This window comes from Megalopta genalis, chromosome 1 (genome assembly GCF_051020955.1).
Source record: "Megalopta genalis isolate 19385.01 chromosome 1, iyMegGena1_principal, whole genome shotgun sequence".
In the NCBI taxonomy this organism is placed as follows: Eukaryota; Metazoa; Arthropoda; class Insecta; order Hymenoptera; family Halictidae; genus Megalopta; species Megalopta genalis.
Window position 1 is genome coordinate 35,850,743 of NC_135013.1, and position 25,329 is coordinate 35,876,071.

Genomic DNA, 25,329 nt, shown 5'->3' on the forward strand with positions numbered 1-25,329 from the left:
CTCGCTGCCGGTATATCGTTTATCGATCGTTTCGCTTAATCGGACATCGAGCGAGTCGCAAGCCAACGTAAACGACGCGGTGTCGTGTACATACGTGCATACATACGTACATGCGTACATACATACATACATATGTATATGTGTATATATATACTGTACCATACACGACCGTTGCATCTTCCGAAGTTTCCAAAGTACACGTACACGCGCATACATACGACACGAATCGAATATAAATACGTGTATATTGTCTCGCGCGCATCGTACACGAATCGAAAGACGTACCAACAGACACGAACACGCATAAACACTCCTGTACATGTACGTACGTATCTCTATCTGATTGTTACATCATTATTATATATGTAAATAGTAGTCGCACGCTTTTGTCTAGGCGAGTCGAAGGTATTAATGAAAGGCCCATGCTTCTACCTCTTTTATATTACTCACGTATGTGTCTTAGGATAGAGAAATGCTGCTTTCGATCTCACCAAACCGTTTTGTCCGGCGTTTACGACGGTGAAGCGCGCCGTTTGCCTCTTCTCGTTGCAACATTGTTCTCTCTCATTCTCGCTGGACCCGATTAATTCCGCACCCGATTCGATCCTACGGATACGCACCGCCTGTCCCGACCCCGATCCCGATCCCGATACACGCCCCCGTTCGCAAGCCCTGCCCGGATCCTTCGTACAAGTTTGCGCGCGGTCTGATCTCGAAAGACGTTGTCTCGTAGGGTCGCATCGGGTTTACCGATCGCGGTCACGACGTCGTATTCTCTTCGAGAATGCGAAACGAAAGAAACGCGAAAATTCGATTCCTTCGAATTCCTCCGAGCTCGTTGAACATTTTAACATCTTGCTTCTCGGTAGACCGAACGATCGGCAACGATCGCAAAGTTGTCGAAAAGCGTTTCAACCGATCGAAATTCGGCCGAGCAATCGCAGGGAAGAAACAGGTCGTGAAAGCGAGAGTTTGCGATTCTCGAGGTATCAATGGAATCTCGGTAGACGCGCTTGGTCGGCGATCGTGGATCGCGGGTCGCGAACATCGGCGACGCCTTGAAACCCCTTGGATCTCCTCGCCGCCGATTACTTTTACTAATTGATCCACGTGACGTAGCAAACAGAGAAAGAGAAAGAGAAAGCGAGTGAGTGAGCGAGTGAGAGAAAGAACGAGAGAGAGATATACGCGCGCACGTATACGCGTACACGCGCGCGCGCGCACACGTTCGTCGACGAACGCGGCCGAGAGAAGTCGACGAACGAAAAGAGAAACGGTGCGTAAAAGTAATCGATGGAAACCGTCGAACGCGATAACACGCGTATACGTGTACGCGTATATCTCTCGCGCCACTTCCATCGCGGTTACACACACGCACACACTCCTTGTCTCTTGACTCACCCTCTCTCTCTCTATACGTATCTATATATATATAATCTTGAATCTCGTATTGTTTTGTGCGCTTTTATATCGCTGTTTGCCAGCTTCGGTCACATACTTCAAGTATTCTTCAAGTGTCCCCACTATATTCTTCGTTCTCCGCCACTTTCCCGAACCTTCCCCGTCCCGCCGAGCCGCCCCTGGTATCATCCCTTCCAACCGACGAAAACACGCACACACGCCGACACGAACGTTTAGATTTCGAACTCGAACTCGAACTCCAGGGAGCTGGAGGATTTCCACCGCGCGTTGGTCGGGCATCGAATCACGATCGAAACGTGTGGGAGAAATGTTCGGATAGGAATCGTATATCACGGAAGGAAAGCATCTTCGATAATTTTGTGGGCTGCAAAAGAAAGGCTGCGTTCGTTTTTACGTTCTAAATTTGTTCGCGGAAGAATATTCGACGGTCCTGCTTAAAATTGTCACGATTTAAGCCAATTCTTGGCAATCTAAAAAATCTCTGTTTGTTTCGCGCAAAGAGCCGCGATTCGATAAGATCGCGCACCGTTCGCGCGACGTCGAGAACAGGGGAGCGACCCGATTAGCATGTCAGACCATCGATGTGTCGCGTAGAGAGTAGGGAGTAGGGTGTAGGGAGTATAGGGAATGCGAAGAGGGTGAAAACGATTGCCCGGTGAAATCGTGCGCGAGCTTGGGGTCCAAGAAAACGAGTCCGAGTGGAAACTGGCCTCGAGTCTCGAGTTTCGTCTGCGACACACAGGGTGACACGGTGACATACCGAGGTCTCTCCCACGCCTTCCTTCAACGGTCTCCCACACCGATCCTCCCCAATGCGATATCGTTATCGAGAACTTCACGCACATCGACCCGCGGCGGTCGAGATCGATCGATCGATCGTTTGCCTTGGTTGTTCGTTGGATAGCTGTCTCCTGTGGAACACGCGCGGCACACGCTCGCATCACCCCACCCGGTCGACGTAGTGTTAACACCTTTTCTTTCCTCTATACTCTGCCTTGCCACGTTCTTGCACCTAGCTGTTAAGTAATTGGTCGATTATTGTTACACGCCACACGCGACGTTGATCACCGTTACCTCGCGCACCCCCACAGATGTACATTCACACGTACAGACGGACGGACGGACGAACGGACGGACAGGCACGAACACGTGTCACCGTTAAACCTACGGGGGCCGGGGTTCCTTCGACTTCGACTTCGACGGTCGCGCCAACTGCGAAGGGTTCTCGTTGGTCGGCTCCTTCCAGAGAATCGGCGCACCGTGGCGAACATCGATATCCGTCGTATTCGCATTCGTCGAAGCATGCGAATTCTCAAAAAATTCCAAAATCCACGACTCGTATAAAGATATATGCCGCACGGTGTACGACGCGAAATTCGACCGCGTTTCATAGTTTCGACGGAAAGCTCGACTCGCCTTCTTCGGTCCTCGATCTCGGCGACATCCTCGAGCAAAGTCAAGATCGTTCGTTAACGAGCGATCAAAGTTCCCAACGCTTCCTCTTCGCGTCCGTTGCAGCGATTTATCACGCTTGGCGGGTTAATTAGTCGTTCCGCGATCGTATCGTCGCGCCTCCCTTAACGTCTCACCTACGATCCGAGCGGATACCGGAACGTCGATCGCGGATAAGATCGGCAACTGCATTTTTCCGACCCGTCCTCCGCCCCTCTTTCCGTCGACCCTCGCGCGATCGGGCTCCTGCAACCGCGTGCAATCCCGAATCAATTCCGTTAGCGTCGACGAGTAATCGTTGGAACGGCGCGATCTCGCGACGTAAATACACAGAGGCTACGCGGAAAGCGACGACGTTGCTCTTCAAACGCTCGAAGCTTCTCGACGCGTCGTCGTTGATTCTCTTACTCTTCCCTTCGAATCTTCGTTCGTTTTTCTCCGGAAGAGGAAGAAGCGAACCGTCGGTCGATGTCTCGACGGTCCGCACCTCGATCGCAGCGGCTTCTTTCCAGGCCCCGGAACCCGCTCCGCTGAATCTTAGCTACCGCGACGGAAAGCTTCGTCGGGACGACGGATTCGCCTCGCTTCCGCTTCGTACGGTCCAATTTCCGTTCGTGTTCCACCGATCGCGAGTCGGGTCGTCGTCGTCGTCGTCCCGTTTAATCGAGCGCGATCCCAGCGGAAACCGGCGTGTCCCCCGTTAAACGGGCCCGAGTCCCCGAGTTCTCGAGGCAACGATTAACGCCGGCTAAGCGGCTCGTAAAATCTCGTTATTCCGCGGGGGCGGCGACTTCATCGGGAAAAGCCTCGACGCGCCTATACTTGCGATCCGCCACCCGGCTGCCGGCAGACCGATCGTCCGAGCAGAAATTCTCGTCCAACAGCTACCGAAGCAATTTTACGAACGGTCTCCGCGAAGCTGTCGCATCGACGTCGCGGCGCGCGATCTTCCACAGCCTCCGGATTCCTATTTAATCGAGACATCGAGATTTCGAATCCCAACTTTTTCGACTCCGCCGCGTCCAACTAAACTGTGTTCCACGGCTTCGTTATTTTCGCGAATCCGAGCGCGATATTTCGGCAGCACGTTTTCGAAGCGTCGCGCACCCCGTTCCTCGGTTGATTCTCTTCTTAACGAAGAAGCTGGAGCTGGAAGGATCCGAGCGACGCGAGACGGCGGGCTCGATTGTTTCGCTCGTCTCGCGTCGTCGACCGGAAGCCGGCCTTTCGATTACACCACGGCAAGATGGATCGCCCGATAAGCTAGCTATTCGGAGCAGGGTCTGGCCTATCCGAGCCGATTCATCGCCGGGGCTCGCCGCGTCGGAGCTTATCCGGCAACGGGTTTTTCGCTCCCCCGACCACCGTTCTTCGAAATTCCGTCGACGGAACGCTGATAATCGAGCTTCTTCGGCGAGCTCTTCTCCTCGGAGTTTCTTCCGAAAATTCCGGAACCTAAGATTTTCTTTGTCGTCTTCGAGCGTATCGCTCGACAGAGATTTATCTCGCGTTTCAAGAAATAGCCGGACGAGCGGTGAAACGGCGAGCGGGGCCGGATCGAAGGCGCGATCCGATTTTTCGAGCCACGGTAATTATAGTTCCACCCACGACGGATCCCGCGGAAACCTAATCCGCGTGGTCGCGTTGAAGCGAATGGAAAGGGAAACGGCAAGGCGTGACCGCGATTTCGTTCAACAGAATTAACGCGAGGCGTGTTTCGCGCTCCGCGTCGCGCGCGCTCAAAGATCCGTTCAAGACGCTCGATGGCTCGGCTCGGCTCGGCTCGGCTCGCGTCGTTGGATTAATTTCCTGAAAGAGGAGAAAGAAGGTTGGCGTGACCCGCGCCACGCCAACCTCAATTTTCCGAAAGCCGATAAGCCTTTAAAGAGGTTTTCTGCGAGATCGCGATCTGCCGTCGCGTGCGAGCCCGCGCCGCGCCACTTCTCTCTTCTCTCCTCTCCTCTCCTCTTCTCTCCGCTCCGCTTCGCTCCACTTCTTCCCTCTCGCCGCCGAAAACCGTCGGCTCGGGACCAACGACGAGGAAAATTGCCGTGGCGAGTACGCGCAAAAACATCGTTCGTTCGGTCGCAAACCGACGCTACTTGTTGCCAATCGTCGTCGAATTTTCGCCGAAGTTTCGCGCGCCGGAGGCGCGGGTTTTCCTCGAAATCGGGAACGGCTGTGGTTCGAATTTACGCGTATAGCCCGACGCGTCTTCCGATATCCGCCGATCGATCGACCCTTTGCTCCCCCGCCGCACCCCGTATCGACGGCGAAGCTTGTCCGCGTTAGGCTGATTTCCCAGGCGAGTCGGCGGATGCGTGCTGTTCACCCACGCGCGCGAGAACCAGCTGGAAATTTCGCGTCCCGGTTAACGGTGATAAAAGATCTCCGGAGCAACCAAAATCTTCTTCGCCGAATCCGTTTCAAAATAGTTTCCGAACGTTCCGAACGATCGCTAGGAGTTGAATCCGTACTTTTCGAACTCGTCCAACGACTCTTCGAAAAATCTACGAACCTCCGCGTCGGAGATCCTCTCGACGCGTCGCGAGTCGCGCGCCGCGCCGTCTCGAATCGATCTGCGAGGGCAGCCGAAGCGTGAATTGCTCGAAAGGTGTTCTCGACTCCTTCCAACCTCTGTCGCGACCCTCGATCGACCGGGCCCCGATTAATCAACGAAACTCGGAGAAATCGTAGCTCGATTATTCCAAGCCAGTTCTCGACGGCGCGATATTCGATCGGCTCGTCGCGTCGATTCCATTACATCCGCCGCGCCTGTCTGGATTAGGTACCGCATCTCCGTCCCTGCTTCAGCCAATCGAACGAATTACGGCGCCGTTAAATGGGGAAACAGGGTCCTCGGGCGCTGGATCGGGTCGGGTCTCCGCGACAACTTTGCACTCTCCCCTTTCGTTCTTCCAGGATGCCGATTCGATTTGGCTTTAATACGATTTCGCCGCGTCCCCGACAGCCGAACGGACCAACGGCCGTCGGCGGCCGGACCATCGTCGCGACGGGGCAGCGGGAGTCGAGGAACTCGATCGCTCGAACGGCTCCCCGCCGCCGCGCGTTCATCTTCGCGAAACTCCGATCGATCCCTGCGTCGAAGAAGCACGGCGTTCGGCCGAAAATTCGACGAGGACGCCGTCGATACGCGCGGTTCCTTTCGGGAACGCGAGAGCTTCGTTTCCGTCGGAACAGCCGCCGTTCTCGCCGAAACTCGAAACGTCTTCGGCGGTTCGGCGACCGTTCTCTCTCGAGCCGTTGCTCCGGGTTCGAAACACGCGCGCGCGCGCACACTCACACTCGCACATCCGCAAACGTTCTATACAGAATTCCCAGCCGTTCCCTTTCCATCCGCCACTCTACTAACCCTCTTTTCATACTTTCATTTTCTTTTTCTCGTACACGCACCTCTCGGTACAAGCAAGAGTCTTTAATGATATGACGATGACCATGATGACATGACACGATATGATATGATATGATAATGAGATGATTAATGTGACCATGACCATGATTTCTTACCATGATTTTATATTTACTTATTTGTTGCACGTTGTTTGGTGCGTCTCCGTAAGCAGTATGACGCGCTCGCAAGGCTGCTGGCAAAACCGACATTTCGCAGCGGTAAATCGTGCTCGGGCGCGTCGCTTCTTCCTCCCCTGTCTCTGTCTCCCATTCGAACGCCACCCCAACTTCGTTACGTTCGCCGCGAACCGGAGAACGCGGCGAAAGCCGCGTCCATTCTTTCTTCTCGAAAAGTCGTTTCGCGAAGTCTCGAGAAATTTCGCGACGCCGGACGTCGAAGGGGTTAGTTTCGTCGCGTCTCGAGACGCGATCTCGAGAATTAATTAGCGGCCAGACGGCCGTTGCGCGTCCGAGGGATAAACGGGGTAACTGCCTCGGGGCTCGAAAGGCCGGTGGAAGGGTTGAAAAGGCCGAGAGCGCGAAGGGCGGAGGGCGAAAACTCGGAGAAGGGTCGGGGAGCGCGTACAGTACGGGAAGAAAGCGCGTTCGGTCGCCGAACGTCGAACGTCGAACGGGAACGCGTCGGTGTCGACGACGCGCGCGTGCCGCACCCCTCGACGCGACCGCGACCGCGACCGCGACGGTCCCAGTTTTCCCGCCGAACCCGTGCCATCGGCAGGATCCGTTGGTTCCCGACGTTCGAAACGGGGAACGTTTGGAAATTCGGGGAAGGGGAGCGCGAAATGTCGGGTCGGCCAGTCGTTTGCCGAGCGCTGGCAGTCTGTAAGTTGAGTTTAATGCATGTTGTTTTGTCTGTCCTTGCATGCAGGGATTCGGTTTTGTAACATTCGCAAATAGTGCTGACGCGGACCGGGCACGTGAGAGGCTACACGGCACCGTGGTTGAGGGCAGAAAGATTGAGGTGTGCATGAACATTCTTATACTTATATATATATATACATACATATATATATGTATACATCGCCATTAATTCATTTATACACAATGTACTTCTTTACAGGAACACGCGAGAGCCGCACGCGAGCTTATCGCGCTCGCGCGCGAGCCTCCCGCTCGATCAACAGGCGACCAGCCCGGCCCCCGACGCTCCGATTATTTTATTCCATCCTCCGGTGCCCTTTTCTTTCGGTCTCCTATGCTGCTATCGAAATTCGAAACGGTTGCTCTCGGAACTTGGTCGCGGCTGGTCGTCTTTGGTCTTTCCTAGATGTAAGCGCGTGCCGCTCGATCGCGCTCGTCGACGTCACCTTCGTCGTCCGGTCGATCGCCGTTCGATCGGTTGCGGCGATCCTCGACCGGGTTCCGGTCGTCGGGGAGCGCGCGTCGAGCGTCTAGGTTTAAGCGTAGGTCGGTTCTGCGGGCTCGAGGACGAGGCTCGATCCTCGAGGTGGATTCGCGCGAGCGACACGCGAATCGCTGCCGCGAGAGCGAGCTCTCGTTTTTCTTTTTCGAATTTTGACGGAGCCGCGCGGTCCTTCGGAGATCCTCCGCGCGCAATTTTTCCCCCCGGAAACTCGAGCAGCGTCCGCGAACGGTCGAGCGATCGATAAAAAGTAGTTTCATAGAAGTTTCGGACGATTCGTTCCCTTGGAAAACGATCGCTCGCGGAACACGGGTCGATTTCGCCGGATCGAAATTCGAATTCCGACGATTCGCGAAGCCTCGCCGCATAAAAATGCCCCGTTAACCGCGGCGGGATGCGAACTCGAGTTTCGTCGAATATTTCAGCCGGTCGCAGGCCGTAACGCGATTCTCCGCGCGCGTCGAGACGAGTTTGTTACATCGGCGGCTAAATGGCTCCGTCAGAATTGATCGCGAAGCGGCGCGGCGGTTCGTGGCAATGGCGTGCCGGAAACTGCGCGGACAGATTCGATAAAAGGGAATATTCGATCGCGCGCGCGCGTTGCCGAGCAAAATTGCATCCGGTCGATCTTCCCGTTCGGACCAAAATTTCGCTCGAAAGCAATTTGGAAATATTCGGCGCAACGAGACGCCACGATTCGGTCGAGAAAGGGACTCGTCGCCATCGTCATTGCCAGCGTCGCGACGTCGCGACGTCGCGAAGCGGCCGCAGAGCCGAGGCGCGTAGCCGCGGCACCGGCGCGGACGCCCGCCGATCGACCGGCGCGCGCTAGCTTCGATGAAACGGTAAAACGACGGAACGACGAAATTTGTTGCGCGGTCGCCGGTCGCCGGTCGCCGGTCGCGGCGAACGCGTCCGCGTGGGTGGCGCGCGCCTCGCCGACGAAAAAATCGCCGAAGTTGAAGGGGTGGACGCGCTCGTGAGAAAAAAAAATAAACCAAATCGAGTGAAACACCGAGAAAACAGAACAAATATAAACGTAGATATTCCTGGAACGACGAAAATCTCGAGGACGATGATCACAGAGAGACGAAAACGAAAAGAGCAAAGAAAGAGAGCGAACGACCGGAGACAAAGAGAGAGAGAGACAGAGAGAGAAAAAAGAAACGACAGAGCTGGTCGAACCTGAGGCGACGTTTCACGCTGGACGAATGTCACGATAATACGTTGTAACCGGCGTGACTCGCGATTCGGCAAGACGAGATCGCGCACAGCCAAAGACCGCGGTGAAACGGATAAAGTGTCTGACGGGAGTCTCTTGTTGTCCCATATAGAGTTCTCCTGGGCGCGAGAGAGACCGGGACAGTGAGTTTCTCGGCGATAGATCGTAGAGAAAGAGAGAGAGAGAGAGAGAGATCGATAGCGAACGATCGTCGCATAACCGGGACCGAGAGTGGCGAGACGAATAGAATGACAGAGACGATTGTCGAAATAGAGAGAGAGAGCGAGAGCGAGAGGGCAATGACAGAACGATGATGCGAAACGAATGCGCGATATGCGAACGGGCCCCGCCAGCGAGCCGAGAGCCCGGCCGCGGCCGGATGCTGCTGTCGACACTGACACTGACACTGACACTGACGAGGCCCAGTCGAATTTCGATCCCCGGTCTGTCCGAAACAGGTAAGGAATAGTCGCGCGCACCAGGATTCGTTCCCGAGGACGACTGCCGAAATTAATAATCGATTTGTAATCGCCTCGCACACTGCCCGCTCTCTCACCCGGTGCTACCACGGGACTTTCGCACGACCGACTTCACACGAACGCTTTTCCTCCCTTTACAGAACGCGTCGTCCGATCGTCGGACCGGCAGCTGCTCCTTTTCGAACGATTCAACCGTGGCAACGCGAACGTTTCGCTCTCCTCGGAGCAAATAATAATCGTCCGGACGATCGAGATCGAAGGCTAGATTTTAATGAAACGGCAAACTCGCGTTTTAGCATCGCGCGCCTTTTCACAGATTTCGGTGATACGCGATCAGAGAATACGTACGAAAGCGATGGAAAACGATCGAAAATAAATTCGAACGACGCGACGCTCTTTCGATGCTCCGTGCTCTTGGAATCCAACCGCGCGCGCTTTCGACCGTTCGCCTCGAAAAGAAATCGCGGGTTCGTCGAACAGCTGCCGGTCCGCTTCGACTTACTTTCCGCGATCGAGTCCGCGAACCATCCCACCGTTGTTGTCCCGTTTTTCAAACAAGTCCCGACAACGTTCGTCGGCGTTCGCACCGCGAAAACGGTGCGCTTGAACGAGCGAGAAGCCAAGTACTTTCGCAGACGCCGGTTTCGGACGACCCCGAACGACTCGCGCGATTTCGAACGGGCCGACGCTCTCGACGATCGCGCGGTAATTCCGTTTTTATTTCTCGCGAACGCGGCTGAAAGATCGCAGCCGCCGCGCATCGGAATCAACGAGGTTTCAACGCGCGATTCGGCGGCTCGCGTCTGGTCCGCCACGGCCCCGTAATTTCGTCGCAACGCGAGACGATGCGAGGCGAGACGAGGCGACGCGACAAGCCGCGCGGTAATTGAAACGCACGAGCGTGTTACGCGCGAGCACCCGCTCGTTTCGCGAGCCGGAAAAAATGCCCGGCTAATTCGGCAAAGCGAGACGAATGAACTTGGACGCCGACCGCGAGTACATGCCACCTATGTTTTCACGAAGAACTCGACCGCTCCCCGCAGCTTCTGGGAGAAATCGTAATTACGATCCGAAGCGCGGTCGTGAATTCGATTCGCAGGAGTTTCGACGTTTACGGAATTTACAGGAATTTGCAGCGTTTACAGGAATTTTCAAGAATATTTCCAGATCATCGAAACGTCGACTGTCGCGGGATCTCCTGTATCGGGGGATCCGAAAAGAGTCCGACGATATAAGTCGGAATCGAGTACACGTTAGTGTATTCGGGTCGTCGATACGATGTTAAACCCGACATCGAACGACCGTGCTACGTCAAACGCGAGGACCGATGCAAGAGTTATCTTAAAAGATATGTTTCCATCGTTGCCAAAATAATTCCGTATCCGAGGGTTCAATTATATTGTTCCGATTTATTTGTTGGTTCGCGATCGAAATTGCTGTTGCATTAAAAAATCTAGATACCGAAGGAAATCCTCGGTCATAAATTAAGAGGTATCGAGCATGAAAAATCGCAAAATCAAAATCTTCTTTCGCAAAATAAATAGAACTGAAAATTCGAGCAGAGCAACCGCGTCGTATATTCCTCTGAAAAAAGAGAGCATCGAGACTAGAATCGAGCACTTCAGGGTACTAACAAGTTCTCCGTGTTATCCTAAACGAGATGTTGAACGGGTTCAAAGGTGTGAGTGAGAGAGAGAGAGAGAGAGGGAGGGAGAAAGCGCAAGCACGAGAACGCGATCCCTTTCCACGATGGTCAGCCGCTGCAGCTTTTTAATTACCGGAAGGATTAACAGAGATTTCAAATTAGAGGCCGCCCTTTTTCGACCCTCGCGGGCTTCGGATGCTTTTTAATCCGCTGACTTGGCCGTCGACGAGATCGCTTCTCTCTTTCTCTCTCTCTCTCTCTCTCTCTCTCTCTCTCTCTCTCTCAATTACTAATTGACAATCGTACGACGCCGTTGGTTTCGTTCGGGTGGATTCTAGTCGGCCGACAGTCGCGTTTCTAGTTTCACCGGGATTTACTCGAGGATCCGCATTGCCGGCCGTATCGACATAATTCTAGGCGTCTCTATCATTTGTCAAGACGACGTCAACGATGCCGCGACGCTCCGGAGGACGGTTTTAGATGTTCCCTATAGGCCATGCTCATCGCTTATTCATTCGGCTCGTTTAGGCGACGACCGGCTTCCCTCGGCGACTCTTCGAGTCTCTCGACATTGGCCCTATCTCGACGAAAAATCGAATCTATTTCGGGCAACGTTACTCGCCGCTCGCCACCGCGTCGAGTCACCTGGCGCGAGTGTTTCGGAAAAATCTTCCCCCGAGAGCGTACGAAGATCGCGGTCTACGGTTTCGGGCGCGAATACAAAATTCTGCTGCCGCGAAGTATAGCGCCAAACCGGATAGTTCGCTGCGTCCACCGTCGTTCAAATCGGTTTAAACTTGGCGCGGACCTTCGAACAGGTTTGCGAACGTGGCTTCGCTCCTCCAAGATCCACGCACCCCTCGTTCGATCCGTTGTCTCGACGAACGCTCCTTCCGGACGCCGCATTCGCCGGTTAAACGATCGTGAAATTATTAAGTGGCCGACCTTCCCCGATCGACCTCCATCGATCGCTTTATATCCCGCAGGGATTAGTCTAATTTCTTCGATCCGATTCGAACCGAACCGAACCGATCCTCGTGAAACGGAAGATGTCCTCCGGGATCGGAAATCAGAGGTTAATTAACAACCGAGTCGGCCGAGACTCGGTTTAATCGGCGGGCCGGAAGATCGGGGAACGGGTCGAGATCCTCCGCTGTCGCGGATGCTGTTACGATATCGTATGATAATCGAATAACGAGGCCGCGGTTGGACGAGTCGCGTCAGCCTCCGAACGCCGGTCTTCCGGACGTTTGCTACGCGTACGTGTATCCTACGTTTCAGTGTCCGCCGAGAGACGCGGCGTAGGTGTAGAGTCTCGTTAATTGGATTTCGCTAAAATCAGAGAATAAAAAATGCTCCGTAGAAATGTCGCGGTTCGTATCGATGTTCGTATCGTTGCAATTATTGGGTTCGATCCTCATATATAACCTTAACATAGCCGTTCTCGGAGCATCGGTCGCGGCGATCGGCGCGGATCGAAGCGCGCACGATGCACGGTGCACCGTGCAACCGGGTCGCGGCCCGCTGGCCTTGAACAGGTAGAATCCTCCAGCTAAATCGTCGATACACGTTCCTCGGAATTTCGCGGTGGTCGAGCAGGCATCTCGCTCTCTTGCTCCGATCTGCATACATTTGACTTGCTAAACCCGAAAATCCGAGCCGCTACCACCTGTCGTTAAACCGGTAGGCGGACTGCACGAGCTACGTGCTACGGGCCACGGGCTACCGGCTGCGAGCGCTGGCAGCCGCCACTAGGTCGAGAGGAGTTGCGGAGGACTTCCGTCTTCGAGGAATGTCGGACTTCCGGTCCCGGGGTTCGCGGAGAACCGCTTTTTGTCGTCGCTCGTTAATCAGAATCGACCTTTGCGTCGCGCCTGTTCCAACTCGGACGGCCGGGAAATCGATCCAGCCGCGGCCGGAACGTTGCCAGTTGCTACAGCCGGTTGCACTTACGGCGATCCTTATCCGTCGCGGTTTCGAGCGCTAATCGTTCGCTGGAACGCACCGGGAAAACCCTTCTTCCGTTTCGACCGGCTCCGACGTTCGTTTCGAAGCGAGCGCGGGCCCCGTTCGAGCAACGATTCCTCCTTTCGTCGCGGCAACGCGTTCCTTTATTCGGAAGTTGAACGCGGGTTTAACGCGCCGCGACAACGACCAGTGCCGATAGAAGATATACTTCGAGCAACCAGAAATTTGGTTACGGGAGATCCGGTAAAGTTCGAAACGAATCGAGTCCCGTAGGAAAATCTTAGCGGGAGAATCGACCTTCGACCGACGAATCACGCTCGGTTCCAGCCTCGAGGGCCCGGAGCCGCGGCAAGCGGGTACACCTGCACCGAGTTTCCTCCTAAAACGAGGCAGAAGCGAGGCACGTCGATTACCGGCTCGGCCAAATTGTTCCGATAAACGAGTTGCCTCGTTCGCGAAAGGCCTTTCAAGGTCCGCTGTTTCGCTGCGCGGACTCTCGGCGAGTTTCCTCGGCGCATCGAATCGAATCGAGCGGCACGAGAGGAGCCGCTCTTCGATTCGATCATCGATCGGTCTCCGTTGAAACGCGACGCGCGGAGTCGTAGAGTCGTATAGATTCCGACACAATTTTCTTCTGCCAGCTTGGACAAATTCGCGATCTCGTTGTTACAATTTTTCCAATCGGTCGATACGAACGAGAATATAGGATATAGAGTACAGTAGCATCGTTATCGTCGCGAGATCTCAACGAATACCGGAACAGCGGCAGCATCTCGAAAAATTGTCGGAGTCGGTTTTCCGACAACGAAGTGGTCGGCTCGTCGTCGATCTCTGCCATCGATATCCATTCTCCGACTCGGCAGGGAAATTAGCGTTCGCGACGCGCGACGGCTCGATGGTCGAAGCGGATAGCGGGCGCTGACAAGCTCGGCTGCCGAAGAAACGTACGAGCTCGAACTTCTCGCTATCCGCGAGAAGTCGCGCGCGAGCTTTATGAATTATGACGCGCCCGATAAGATTGCTAATGAGGAAAGTTGTTGGTCGCTCCGATTCCATCGACCGCTCCACGGCGTAGCCTATTCATCGGGAAGTTTATCCGCGACACCCGGGCGCCTCTTTCTGTTATCGTCTCGCGACCGATCGTTCGACCGCTCGACCGCCCTTTCTCCGGCCGTTTCCATCCGAGAGTCCGGAAGGTCGGCCGGCGGACGTCGACGACGAGAACGGACGACGGATCGAAGAACGGTTCGTCGAACGCGTCGAGAACTTCGATCGGTGTCGCGACCGCGCGGATCGCGTTTACCGTGCACGCGTACGCGTGCTCGCGCCGGCACGATAGGACGATTCGCGAAGCAGCCGCGGTATTAATAGCGAGATAGTTAAAATCGATCGGTGCCGACCTAACGAGCCACGATTTACCGAGGGAGGGGAGCCGGTTAGATTTACTCGCTTCCTGCGTTTCGGTTCAGATCTGGCTGATACCGCGAATCGGCCGGAAATCGTGGATCGTTCGTGTCCGACCGCGTCACGAACCAGTGTCCGCGAGGAAACGCGGGGCCCTCGCTCTACCCTCGCCACCCCCTCCTCGCTTCGTAACGCTTCGCAACGCTCCGCAACGCTCCGCAACGCTTCGCAACGAAACCGCCTTCGAACACGCGGGACCGCGCAACGAAATTCTGTTCGGCCTCGAATTCCGAAACATCCCTTTGCTCTTCGATTTCTTCCCCGTCCATCGCGAATAAACCACGGACCGCGTCCACCGACGAACGAAAATAGATTCTCGCAAAGTCGCGACCGTAAGAATAAATTACTGGATCCTGTCGGCTGAAACTGCCCCAAATGCCGCGATCGAAGCTACGTTCCGGCGGGCGATTCGACGGTCCGTTCGGAGAATCGATAACCGGCCGCGCAGCGGGTCGTCGGCGCCAAATGCGACGGCCGATGCGTTGATTGGATCGATACGGATACATCGACGTCGATATCGGCGCTCCGAGGAGGCCACCCTTGGGTCCGATATCGAGCAGAGGTTGCGCGCGTAGATCGGACGCGTTCTCTCCGATCCGAGGGAAGATCGGGTCGCGACCTTCCGACGGATTTACGAGCCGGTTCCGGAATCGCGTACGCGTAAATAGTAAATGCGGCTAAGCCGCGACGAGGCCGGGCCGCGATAGCGACAGCGATACCGATAGCGATAATATTGCAGCAACGGGCTGCGGGGGTTCGATCCGATAGGAAAATACGCGATCGCCGGGTTGCCCGATAGCGGGTGCCGCATCCTGTATCCCGCATCCCGAGCAGAGCCGGTCGAACGCGTTCGTATCGCCGTTGCGCCAGAAACGGACGCGACGTCGCAAATTTTGCGCGCGCGCGCGACCACAGCCCACATATTTGTAACCGTAACAAAGGTGTAGGAGAAGCACGGAATTAAGTTTAAATCAGCGGCCAACGAATGTACGTCGAACGTCGTCGTTTTTAAACGGCCTTTGCTTTTAGTATTTCCTGGAAACCCATGTTTTCCGACGGAACGAAACGTAAAGCAAAGCCATAGATTTTCCATGCTGGATACCAAAGAAAACACCGTTTCATCGTCTCGTTTAGCAAGAAAATACAGCGAGAGATATTCTGCGAAAAAATCTATCGGTCGGGCCGATGCGGTTTGCGCGACTAAAACATTTGTTTGTTCGTAGGAAGTGGTAATGCGACGAACTGTGTACACGAAACCAGGTATCGAAGCCACGGTTCGATCGATTTCAGCCGCCATCGTCGTTCGTCGGCGGAAATTTTTGTACATCGAGAGAAATTCCAATCGCGAACCAACGAGTCGTCTCGAACGAGTCCGATCGTTGCTCGACGATACCGTCGCGTTTCGTTCTTTTCTCGCAACCTCTGTTCTCCGTCGCGATCGAACAAGTGGCTTTCCATGCCGCGTGATAACGGATTTTTGCCCGTACGACGAATAAACGAATAAGCGAATTATTTAATGATCGCGAAACGGTGTAAAATTAGCGCGCGGTACGACGAATTTCGCCTGCTTCGGTTTAGCGGAACTAACGATTTTGGCCTACTTTGGCGAGCAACCGAATAAAATAAAAGAGAGGTCGAAATCAGGGCCGAACAATCGCGCGAGTCCAGGGACTAATTTGCAACACAATCGAGGCTGGAATTCACGCGCGTGCGCTCGCCCGCTCGGCCCGGCCGCTTTCATTGTCGGCCAGCGTGGACGTTTACCGGTGGTACAAGGACGGCAAACAAAGATTTCGAGGTTCGTCCAGCCGCGTATTGTTTGTTATCCGGCGACGGGAACAAGCCAGGCCAGGCCCCGAGAATCGATTTCGACGGCGCAGATGCACGCGCCCGTTCGCCCGTTCGTCCGTTCGCCCGTTCGCCCGTTCTCGACCGTTGTTCGCGCCGACGTTTGTTCGCCCGTTTCTACCGAGCCGCGCCTCGTCGATCCGATTCTATCGGCTATCCTACGCGCGCCAAATTTTCGTTCCGCGAGAAAGTCGAATCGCGGGACAATCGATTTTTCATCGTATTCGTTGGAGAAAAGCGAAATTTGATCCCAGTTTAGCCGGAATTCGATGCTCGGGGCTTCTTATTATCGCACCGTTGCTATCCATCCGCCATTATTCAAATTCGAAGTGCCGCGGCTCGTATCAGATTCCGCGGACAGTTATTAACCCTCCGGAACGCGAAACACCGTATAACATTCAACCGCACGGTCGTTATTTGCATTTTTCAGATCCGACCCTCGGTTTTCCTCGCGCGCAACCCTTCTCTTCGATTTTTCCTAACTAAGAAATATTTACTCGTTCACAGGGCGAGCTAAGTTGTAAGAAATTGGAGGCAGCGATTCTTCCATAGTAGAGTTTTCTCCGTATATTTCGTCGCGTCGAAGTGTCGAAGCCGTTTCTAAACAAACTCTCGTCGCATATTTGTCGGAAAGTTCGAACGAATCTTGGATCGTCGGCCGGCCCGCGAATTTTTCGCGAAACCGAGCAGCGTTCGCGGCTGCCGATGGAAGTTCCGTCGGTTATTTATCTTTCGTTCGCCGTCGAACGTTAATTATCGATGAACCGCGAGGCGGCAGCGAAGTTCCTTCGGAACTTCGAGGGCCCGGTGCTAACCACGGAACCGGTCGAAAACTCGAGAATTTATGAACGGGGACCACGGCCGTGTTCGACTACCGGATCTCTTCGCGTCGCTTCCTTTATCCTTGACAAACGAGTCTGCGCGAACTTGGAGCCCTTTCGCGCGAGCACCCTCGCGTCGTTCCGAACACCGGTGCCGGAAATCGAGGTCGAAGGGATCTTTCAACGTCTGCCGGGATTCGAATTTGGATTCGCGTCTCCTCCCAGACGCCCCGGCGTGTTCCTCGAAGCGGCTTTCAATTCGACGCGCGCGGCTCTTAATTAATGCAATTTCCGCGAAAGAACGCCGGGGTAACTCGATTCTCTGCCTAGAGTTGCCACTCGGCTAATACGGTTTTCATCTTTCCGCCGTCCCTAGGTAACGACGTTTTATTCGGTTAATAGCCTTTTAAAAATCGGTAATCGAGCGTCGAGACGCTTCGAGATTCGAAATTAGCGCAGCAACGAATCGTTTCCAACTGGAGAAACGATTTTCCGTTGTTCGAGCTAAAGGAACTCGTAGGTAACCGAGCAATTTCTAACGCTAACTGCATTCGGTGTTTGCCAGCGACCGAGGTATATCGGACGGTTCGCGCGCGATCGTTTCCCCATTGTTCGGCCGGCTTTCCCGGCGGGCTCGCGATTTTCCGCCGGAAAATTAGACGCGATCCGTAGTTACGGGGCGACAAAGTTCGCTGGTTGTTCTCGTAACGAATATCGGCGCGGGTAGAACGCAATCTCGTCGCCGGCAAACGGTACCGTAAAATGCAAATCGACCGTCTCGGCACGGCACGGCACGGCACGGCACGGCTCGGTTCGACGCGACGCGACGCGGCGAGATCGGTCTCGCCGGCGGAATAAACCGGCCGAACGGTTGTTCCGTATACCACGTACTCGTGTCCAACAAATTTATGGGCCGCGGACGATGCTTCGAAGAATACCGGGAGCCGTTTCAGAAATCCGCGACGCGATTTGTCCGCTTAAATAGGTGTGGAGCGAGCCGGTCACGCGACGCAAATTGTTAAACCAACGAGAAAAACTGCCGTTTCGATTCCGGCAGATTACCGGGAACGATGTGGATTTTCCTTATCGCGCTTCGACGGAGCTAGGATTTGCGAGAGCACCTGGAAAGATGTAGGATCGCGCGGTACCTATCCGCGCGAACGATAATCTGCTCTCGTTTCTTTCGAACGCGAAACGATTTTGGGAGGGACCAGAACGCGATCGCGTTATCATCGAAAGAATAAGAATGCTCGACGGACGTGTCGGATTGAAAAAAGAACCGTCTCCTAGCGGCTCCGGTATCTATAGCGTATCGTCTAAAGAAACGGGCCAAAGAGTTCCAATTGCTTCGAACTTGGACGAACGCCAGAGGTAATAACCAATCGCAGCGGCCCGATATGCGATGCGAAGAAACCTGGTCCAGTGACGAAATGAAATTAAGAGAGCGCCTAGTCCTCGTCGACGAATATAGCGAGGGAAACAATTAGTCGCAGTTCTATTCTAATAATAAAGTATCTTTTTTAGTTCATTGGCGCGTACGCGCGTCCAACGATTATTTTCGAAAACGTTTGTCGAAAGTAAAATGAATCGATGGAGATCGATCGTCGGCGTTAAAGAAATTGCGGAACGATTCGTAAAATGGAAAAGGAAACAGCTTCTTCCACGCTCCCGTGCCGACGCGAACCGACACCGCGGGCCAAAAGACGATTCTCCGTAGAGAGACAAACGCCGATGAATTAGCAGTCTCGAAGGGAAGGTAGGAAAGGAGCGGAGAGGAGGGGAGAGGAAACATAGGTGGCAGTAAAACGAGCGCAAAGAACTCCGCGGGATCCCGCGACGGTCGTCGATGGTGCTTCGCCCGGAAGATTCGCCGCGGCCTCGAGGGGCCGTGAATGGAGAAGCTGGATGGGGAAAGCTGAAAAGCGGCGACGCGGACGGGAGTCGCGAGAGGAAACGGGCCGACAAAGGGAGTCGAGAGACGCTCTCCTTTCGCCTTTCGCCTTTCGCCTTTCTCGTTCGGCCAGTCGACGAAAGTACTTGCGCGAAATTCGGATAATCGGAAATCGACGACAACAGACTCTTTGATTCTTCTTTTTTTTTCTTCCGCCACCCCAACCCCTCGCCCCGCAATCGTCCGGGAAAGCGGGATCGTTCGAGGCGAAAGGCGACGCGGAAAAACGCCGATTCGAGGACGAACGCGACGCGTTCGGAGGACCGTTTCCCGCTTTTCCGGAACCAGCCCTGGAAAATCGATCGCTGCCAATGTCCCGACGCGACGGAGCTGCCCTTCGCGGCAGTTCGTTCGTTTCGCGCGCCGTTCGGTTCGATAGCCGATTATTCGCTTTGTCGCGTTTAGACGTCGATTCGTTCGTTACGGAAGTGGCATCGTCCGCAAACTTCGTTCCGTTTCGCGATCAAATCGAAAGGAAGCCGACGGAAGAGCGGACGAACGATCTTTCCAGTCCGTAATTATTTCCGCATTCGGAAGAAGGCGCGACAAACTTTGCGGGCGATTCGACGATTTCGAAACATTTCTCTCTCGGCCAACGAATAACTTTGCTCGTACAACGTTGGACCGAGGATAACAAATCGTAGCTACGTCGAATCATCGTCGACGCATCGAGGACATTGAAGCGATCGGTCGATCGCTTTCGTTCCCGGTCCCGAAGACGCGCGATTCCGAAGCGGACGAGAATTTTTAGTTTCCGGGATCGAGACGGCGTCTCGTCGATCGGACGATTCGTCTTCGAGACCGAGAACAGGAACTGGAACGAGCAGAGTCTCCGAGCGAAAAACTTCTCGCAGACTCTGCTCGCGCCGATAACTAGATTTTAAACGTTCCTCGAATTCAGACGGGATTTCGAGACGTAAAATAGATCCGTCGTTTCGATCTTGGAAAATGCCGCACGATCGATCGGTTTATCGTCTGGATTCGATCGAAACTCGCAGCTGCGCGTCGCTGGCATCGTAACCGATCCCCGAACCCCGTGGATCTCGATGCAAAATACGAAGCGCGTTGAATGCGACAGGAGTCGAACAAAGAAGGAACGCCGTTTTATCGAGGCGAAAATCGTGAAAATCGAAGCAGCGACGCGCAAAGGCGAATGGAATCGGTGATTCATTGGACGCGGATCGACGAACACGCGATTTCTATTCGAGCCTCGTCGCTACGACGGAGATCTGGCAGAAAATGCGAATACGCGACGAAACTATAGACTGTACACGGAAGATCGTGTGTCCGTCGACGCGATCGCGATCGCGAGAGATCCGCGCGAGGCCGCGACCGATCGGCATCGTTCTCATCGTCGACGGTTTTCCTCTCGACGGGGAAACGTTGGCTCGGCCATAGTCGGGACACGAAGTTTCCACGGGCAACTTTCGTTTCATCGAAGCCCCGAGATTGCGTTTCGAAACTTGGTGGTCCCTTCGATACGTTCTCTTCCTCTCTTTTTCTTTCTCTCTCTCTCTCTCTCTCTCTCTCTCTCCCTCTCCCTCTGTCCCTTCCGTTGCCGAGTTTCCTCGCCGGGAAATCGGGAAAATTGCCGATGAAAACTGTCCCGACGAAAGCCGAACGCGCGCGGATCTCTCGACGATCGACAAAGGATGATGCGAGCAACGTTCGAACGATATTCGATGACTTGTAACGCTGTGTTTTTGGTTCGACAGGTGAACAACGCGACGGCGAGGGTGCAGACGAAAAAACCACCGACGGTACCCAACGGTAGGTTGACGTTTCATTTACCAGCGATTCTCCGAACAATATTTTTCTTGTAATCGTGTTTGAAAATGTATCGAAAATATGGCGGAACGAAAAGTTTCTCCTTTTCGACGAGAACGAGTGGAGAAATATACGAGTTCGAGAGTAGATTCGATAACGGCTCGAAAAATAGTTGAAACGGTTCGATCTCGCGAGTACCGCGCGTGCGACGTTCCGGCGGACGATTACCGGCTCGTCGAAGGAACTTCTGTTCCGCTCGGTGGCGAGATAACGCGCGGCGGCGCGGCGCGCGGACAGGCCATCGAGCACGATTCATCGTCGGGGGATCCACGGGAATCGCCCGGTCTAATCCGATCGTCCGAGCAATTGGCTTTAATCTAAATCTAATCGCGACGCCATTGTCCCGGCCCCGTTCGAATCGCGACTTAATCCGGATCAGCGGCTCGGCCGGTTGCCGCGGCCCCGACGCGAACCGTGTCCGCCGAAAATCGACGGAAATCGACGGAAACCGGCGAATCGCGACCGACCGTGGACGCGTAGTCTCGCTCGGAGCCCGATCACCGAGCCAACGATCCCGTCGAAAACACCCAAGGAGGCGGCACAGATGTATCTTCTCGATTATTCCCCGGGGACCCCGTCGCTCCGTGCCTCTCTGTTTAATTACAAAGTTGCCGCGCGGCTCCAACTACGTGAAAAGCGAAAAGCGAGAAGCGAGAATTACCGCGCGACGTCTGCGAGCTCTCTCTCTCTCTCTCTCTCTCTTTCTCGTCTCCGCTCCGTCGCAATTCGCTTCGAAATTCTGCGCGCGCGATCTCGTCCCGAGTACCGATGGGATCGACGTGCCTGCTCAACTTCGATTCCGCCGTGCTAATTGCGCTAATATTATAATTTACGAGCGGACTCGCGTACGCAAGAAAATTAATTAAACCGAGCGCCGTTCTCTCGACGTTGCCGCGCGAGATCTTCGGATCGCGTCCATTTTCGCCGTTTTTCTTCCGTTTCGCGTCTCGAGTCGTGCATCTCCCGCGCGGTATTTGCACGATTTAGCCGGAACGGTATACGTTTCCCTCGAATCGGATAAGAAATTTAATCCTAATACTAGGAATCGAAAACGCGCATAATTTCTATCGCGGTCGTATCGGCGCCCGTCTCGAGATCGACCGATCTCGAAAGAGTTAGCCGATTCGGTGCAATAACGAGCAGCGGCTCGACGCGGGATGGCACGGACCGCGGAGCAACGTTTCGCTTCGCGACAATTTAATATTTGATCGCCCCGCCGGAAATATCGCTATCAGCGATTTCGCTTCCGAGTTTCCAGGGGACGTCGGTCGGGCGATATTTCGGGTTTCCGATGCTTTCGAACGCGAATGCGCGAACGAAAGGGGCGATTTTTCGCACGAGCGCGACCGGTTATAAATAATCGGCACACTCGGCGACAACTACGACCGTCCTGCTGCCAAGTGTTTCCCAAGCGGTCGAACCGTTCGTATAACCCGAATCGGAACAACCCGACGAACGCGTTCCTAATTATAGGCGGATTCGTTAGCCCGTAATCGGACACTCGATCGACGGCATCCGACGAGCGTCGCGACACCGAATTCCAGCAGCCGTTTCTCGGTCATCGGGAACCTCGGCGATTTCCACGTATCGGTCGATAAAAATGGCCGCGGGATTGGAAATCCGTTGAAATTGTTAAAAGAGGGCAGAAATCGGCTCGAGGGTGGAAATAGGAAGAGCTCGTTGTCCAATTAAGATCGAAACGAAGACAAAAGATTCCTTCGACCTTCCGCGGCGAAAGCAATTAAGCCGGCGCGCGGCGGGGCGCGGCGAGGCGGAGGGATCAGCAGGTGTCCGATAGAGACCGAAGAGAGGAAAAAGATGGATCCGATTCCGGCGGAATCCGAGAGAATTCGCGGCGCTACTTAACGGGATGAAATTCCTCTCGGGGTTCCGTCAAAATCAAAATCATCCTAGGCATTCGGTAGTCGAACCGCATCCGCCGAAGAGCCGCGGCGAGCACGCCGACTAAATCGATTGCCACCTGGCAGAACCAATTCCTTGCCGACCACATTAGTCGCTGGAAATTCGACCCAACGTTCGGATCGCGCAATTATCCACGAGCTGGGAGCTGGGCGACACGCGGCGCCTCGTCTCGCCGCGAGATTAAGGCCGATTCGACCCGTTTGACGCGCGCACGGTATGCGCCGCGAGGCTAACACCTCTTAATCGTTGGCTCGACAAGCATTTCCCGCAGGTTCTCACGGGTTTCAGCGACGATGTCGCCGCGATCGCGACTCGAACGCGTCCTCTTATCGAGGGATCGGTACGACGAAAGCGAGGCAGGTTTTCGTCTCGGGCCTGCCAGAGTCCTAATTGAAGGCCCAATAATTCGAACGATCTCGTAGAAATTGTATCGTTGGCACGGAGTACTGTCGCGAAATGGAGCGACTCGTCGGAGTCATTTTCGTACGTTTGACAGGAAATCCCGGGCGAAAACGCTCTTCCCGTCGTCGTCGTCGTCGTCTGCGTTTCCCTTTGTTCGCCACGGAGCGCGGACAAAGCGATAAGGGACGACACAGTGAATATTCAAGCAGTTTCGGGAGAGCCGCGCGCGTATCTCGCTCGCTCGCCTGCTGCTGCTCGGGTCTTGAAAATTTTATACGGACCGTAGCCAAAGCCCCCGAGCATTTTGCAGGAAGCGTCGCGCTTTTACGCGGCGTATCGACGCGACGTCCCGTCGGGAAACCGATCGCGACGAGAATCGTTCGTTTTCGAGGACTCGCTCGACGTTGGCGGCTCGCGTCTTGCTCGCGCGTATTTCCGCGAGGTGCGGAGAGGCGACGTCGGAGATCCGCGACGATACGCGACGGACGCGGCGCGGCGTTCCAAAATTCCGTTCCGGAGACAGCGCTCGATAGACGGCGTTTCATTTTCCCGGCGGCTGTGGGTCGAGCTCTTCCACGATTTTCTGGAGCAGCCGCTCCGGGCCTGGAGGGCCGAAGCGGACTATTTCTGGCCGACGGGCGTACGCGACAGGCTTCGGTGATCCGTCCGCGACGGTGTTCGTTCTTAAATCGCACTCGACGATCCTCGCGGGTCGCGAAACGCTGCCGTTCCAAAAGCGTCGAGTACCCCGCGATGTCCCGGCAGAAAATAACAATATCCGAAGCGAGACGCCGCGTCTCGCCCTCTCGCGACACGAACGATTCGGTAGCGAGAAACGGGAGAGCGGTTCGCGGGCCTCGATGGAAACTTTTTCGTATCGAACACGGTTCTAAAGTTACCGCAGCTATCTCTCCGCGTACGATGGAGTAGGTGGAGCGTAGCTTAAAATACTTGCCGCGCTATCTGGAATGCTTAAATTTTTGATGCCGTCTCCTCTTTCGAAGCTCGCCCCGATTCTCTTACCATTTTACCAACGCGCGTCCGCGGGAGGCTGCGGCTCGTTCGAATCGTTTCCACTTATCGCTCTCTAGCTATCTCTCTCTCTCTCTCCCTCTCGCGTTATCCTTTTCGGGCTCCGCAGACGCCGGTTCGCCGCGACGCTCGGAATGCAAATTTCATCGGGCCGATAGGCAGCGTCCCGAAAACAAGGCGGTATCGGAAACGGTATTATCGAAGATCGAATATTCCGCGGGCAAACGTCTACTTGCCAGCGCCGCCTCGGGATTACGCGTGGCAGCAAACCGCAAACGCCGTCGGGAATAACGAGCGAGGGTGGTCTCGACCACCGCTCCGACGCGACGAGACCGGTTTGTTTTCACGGAGGTGCGTGTACCGGGCTCCCGTCGACGACGACGTCGCGACGGCGAGGCTGCCGCAAATGAAATGGCGCGACGACGCGCCGCGAAAACCGCGTCTTGGAAAATCCATTTCCCGAAACCGATACTCCGCCAGGCGAAACCGCGCGAGACAATCCTCTCGGGAAGTTGTTCGGGGGGCTGCTATATCGGGAGCCGTTTCGACCTCCATTTGCAAAATTATTTCGACTGCCGCGGAGAGCGTCGAGACTCTCGGGGACGCGAAAATGGCTCGATCGATCGTCGGCCGTTGAAATTCTTCGATGACGCGGTTTTCACGGTGGTATAACGAGATTTTTCGATTTTAGTCGTCGGCCAGGGAAGTCCGACGTCGTCGCCTCTTTGAATCGGAGAGTTCGTCGAATATCGAACCTCGTTCTCGATTCGGAGAAAGTTGTGCCGCTTTAAAGGGTAAATCGTTCGAACCTCGTGGAATTTTTAGCGAGCTAAATTTTCGGGGCGGTTCGAAGATAAAAGCAGCCTTCGGACCGGGTCGATCGCATGTGTGCCAGTGGAGCATCGTGGAAACGGTTCCTCCGCGAGACACATGGCGGCATAACCGTTGTTTATCAACCGGCGGAATTGAGATTTAAATTAGCCGGAGATATGCAGAAGATTCCGCGTGCGGAGGCGGATAGCGTGTCCGATCGACCCGGTCGCGGCCCGCGGCCGCCGAGTCGCCGCTTCCGCGAGAG

At 54.8% G+C, this 25,329-nt stretch overlaps 1 protein-coding gene across 1 annotated transcript in view; it reads left to right on the plus strand.

Annotated features, from left to right (window-relative positions):
* The window catches only part of LOC117217980 (uncharacterized), a 296,657-nt gene that overhangs the window by 225,099 nt on the left and 46,229 nt on the right, over nt 1–25,329 (plus strand). Inside the window, exons 18-19 of the mRNA XM_076519423.1 lie at nt 7,175–7,267; nt 20,783–20,837. Of these exons, the coding sequence (XP_076375538.1) occupies nt 7,175–7,267; nt 20,783–20,837 (148 nt within the window). The remainder of the gene's footprint in view (nt 1–7,174; nt 7,268–20,782; nt 20,838–25,329) is intronic.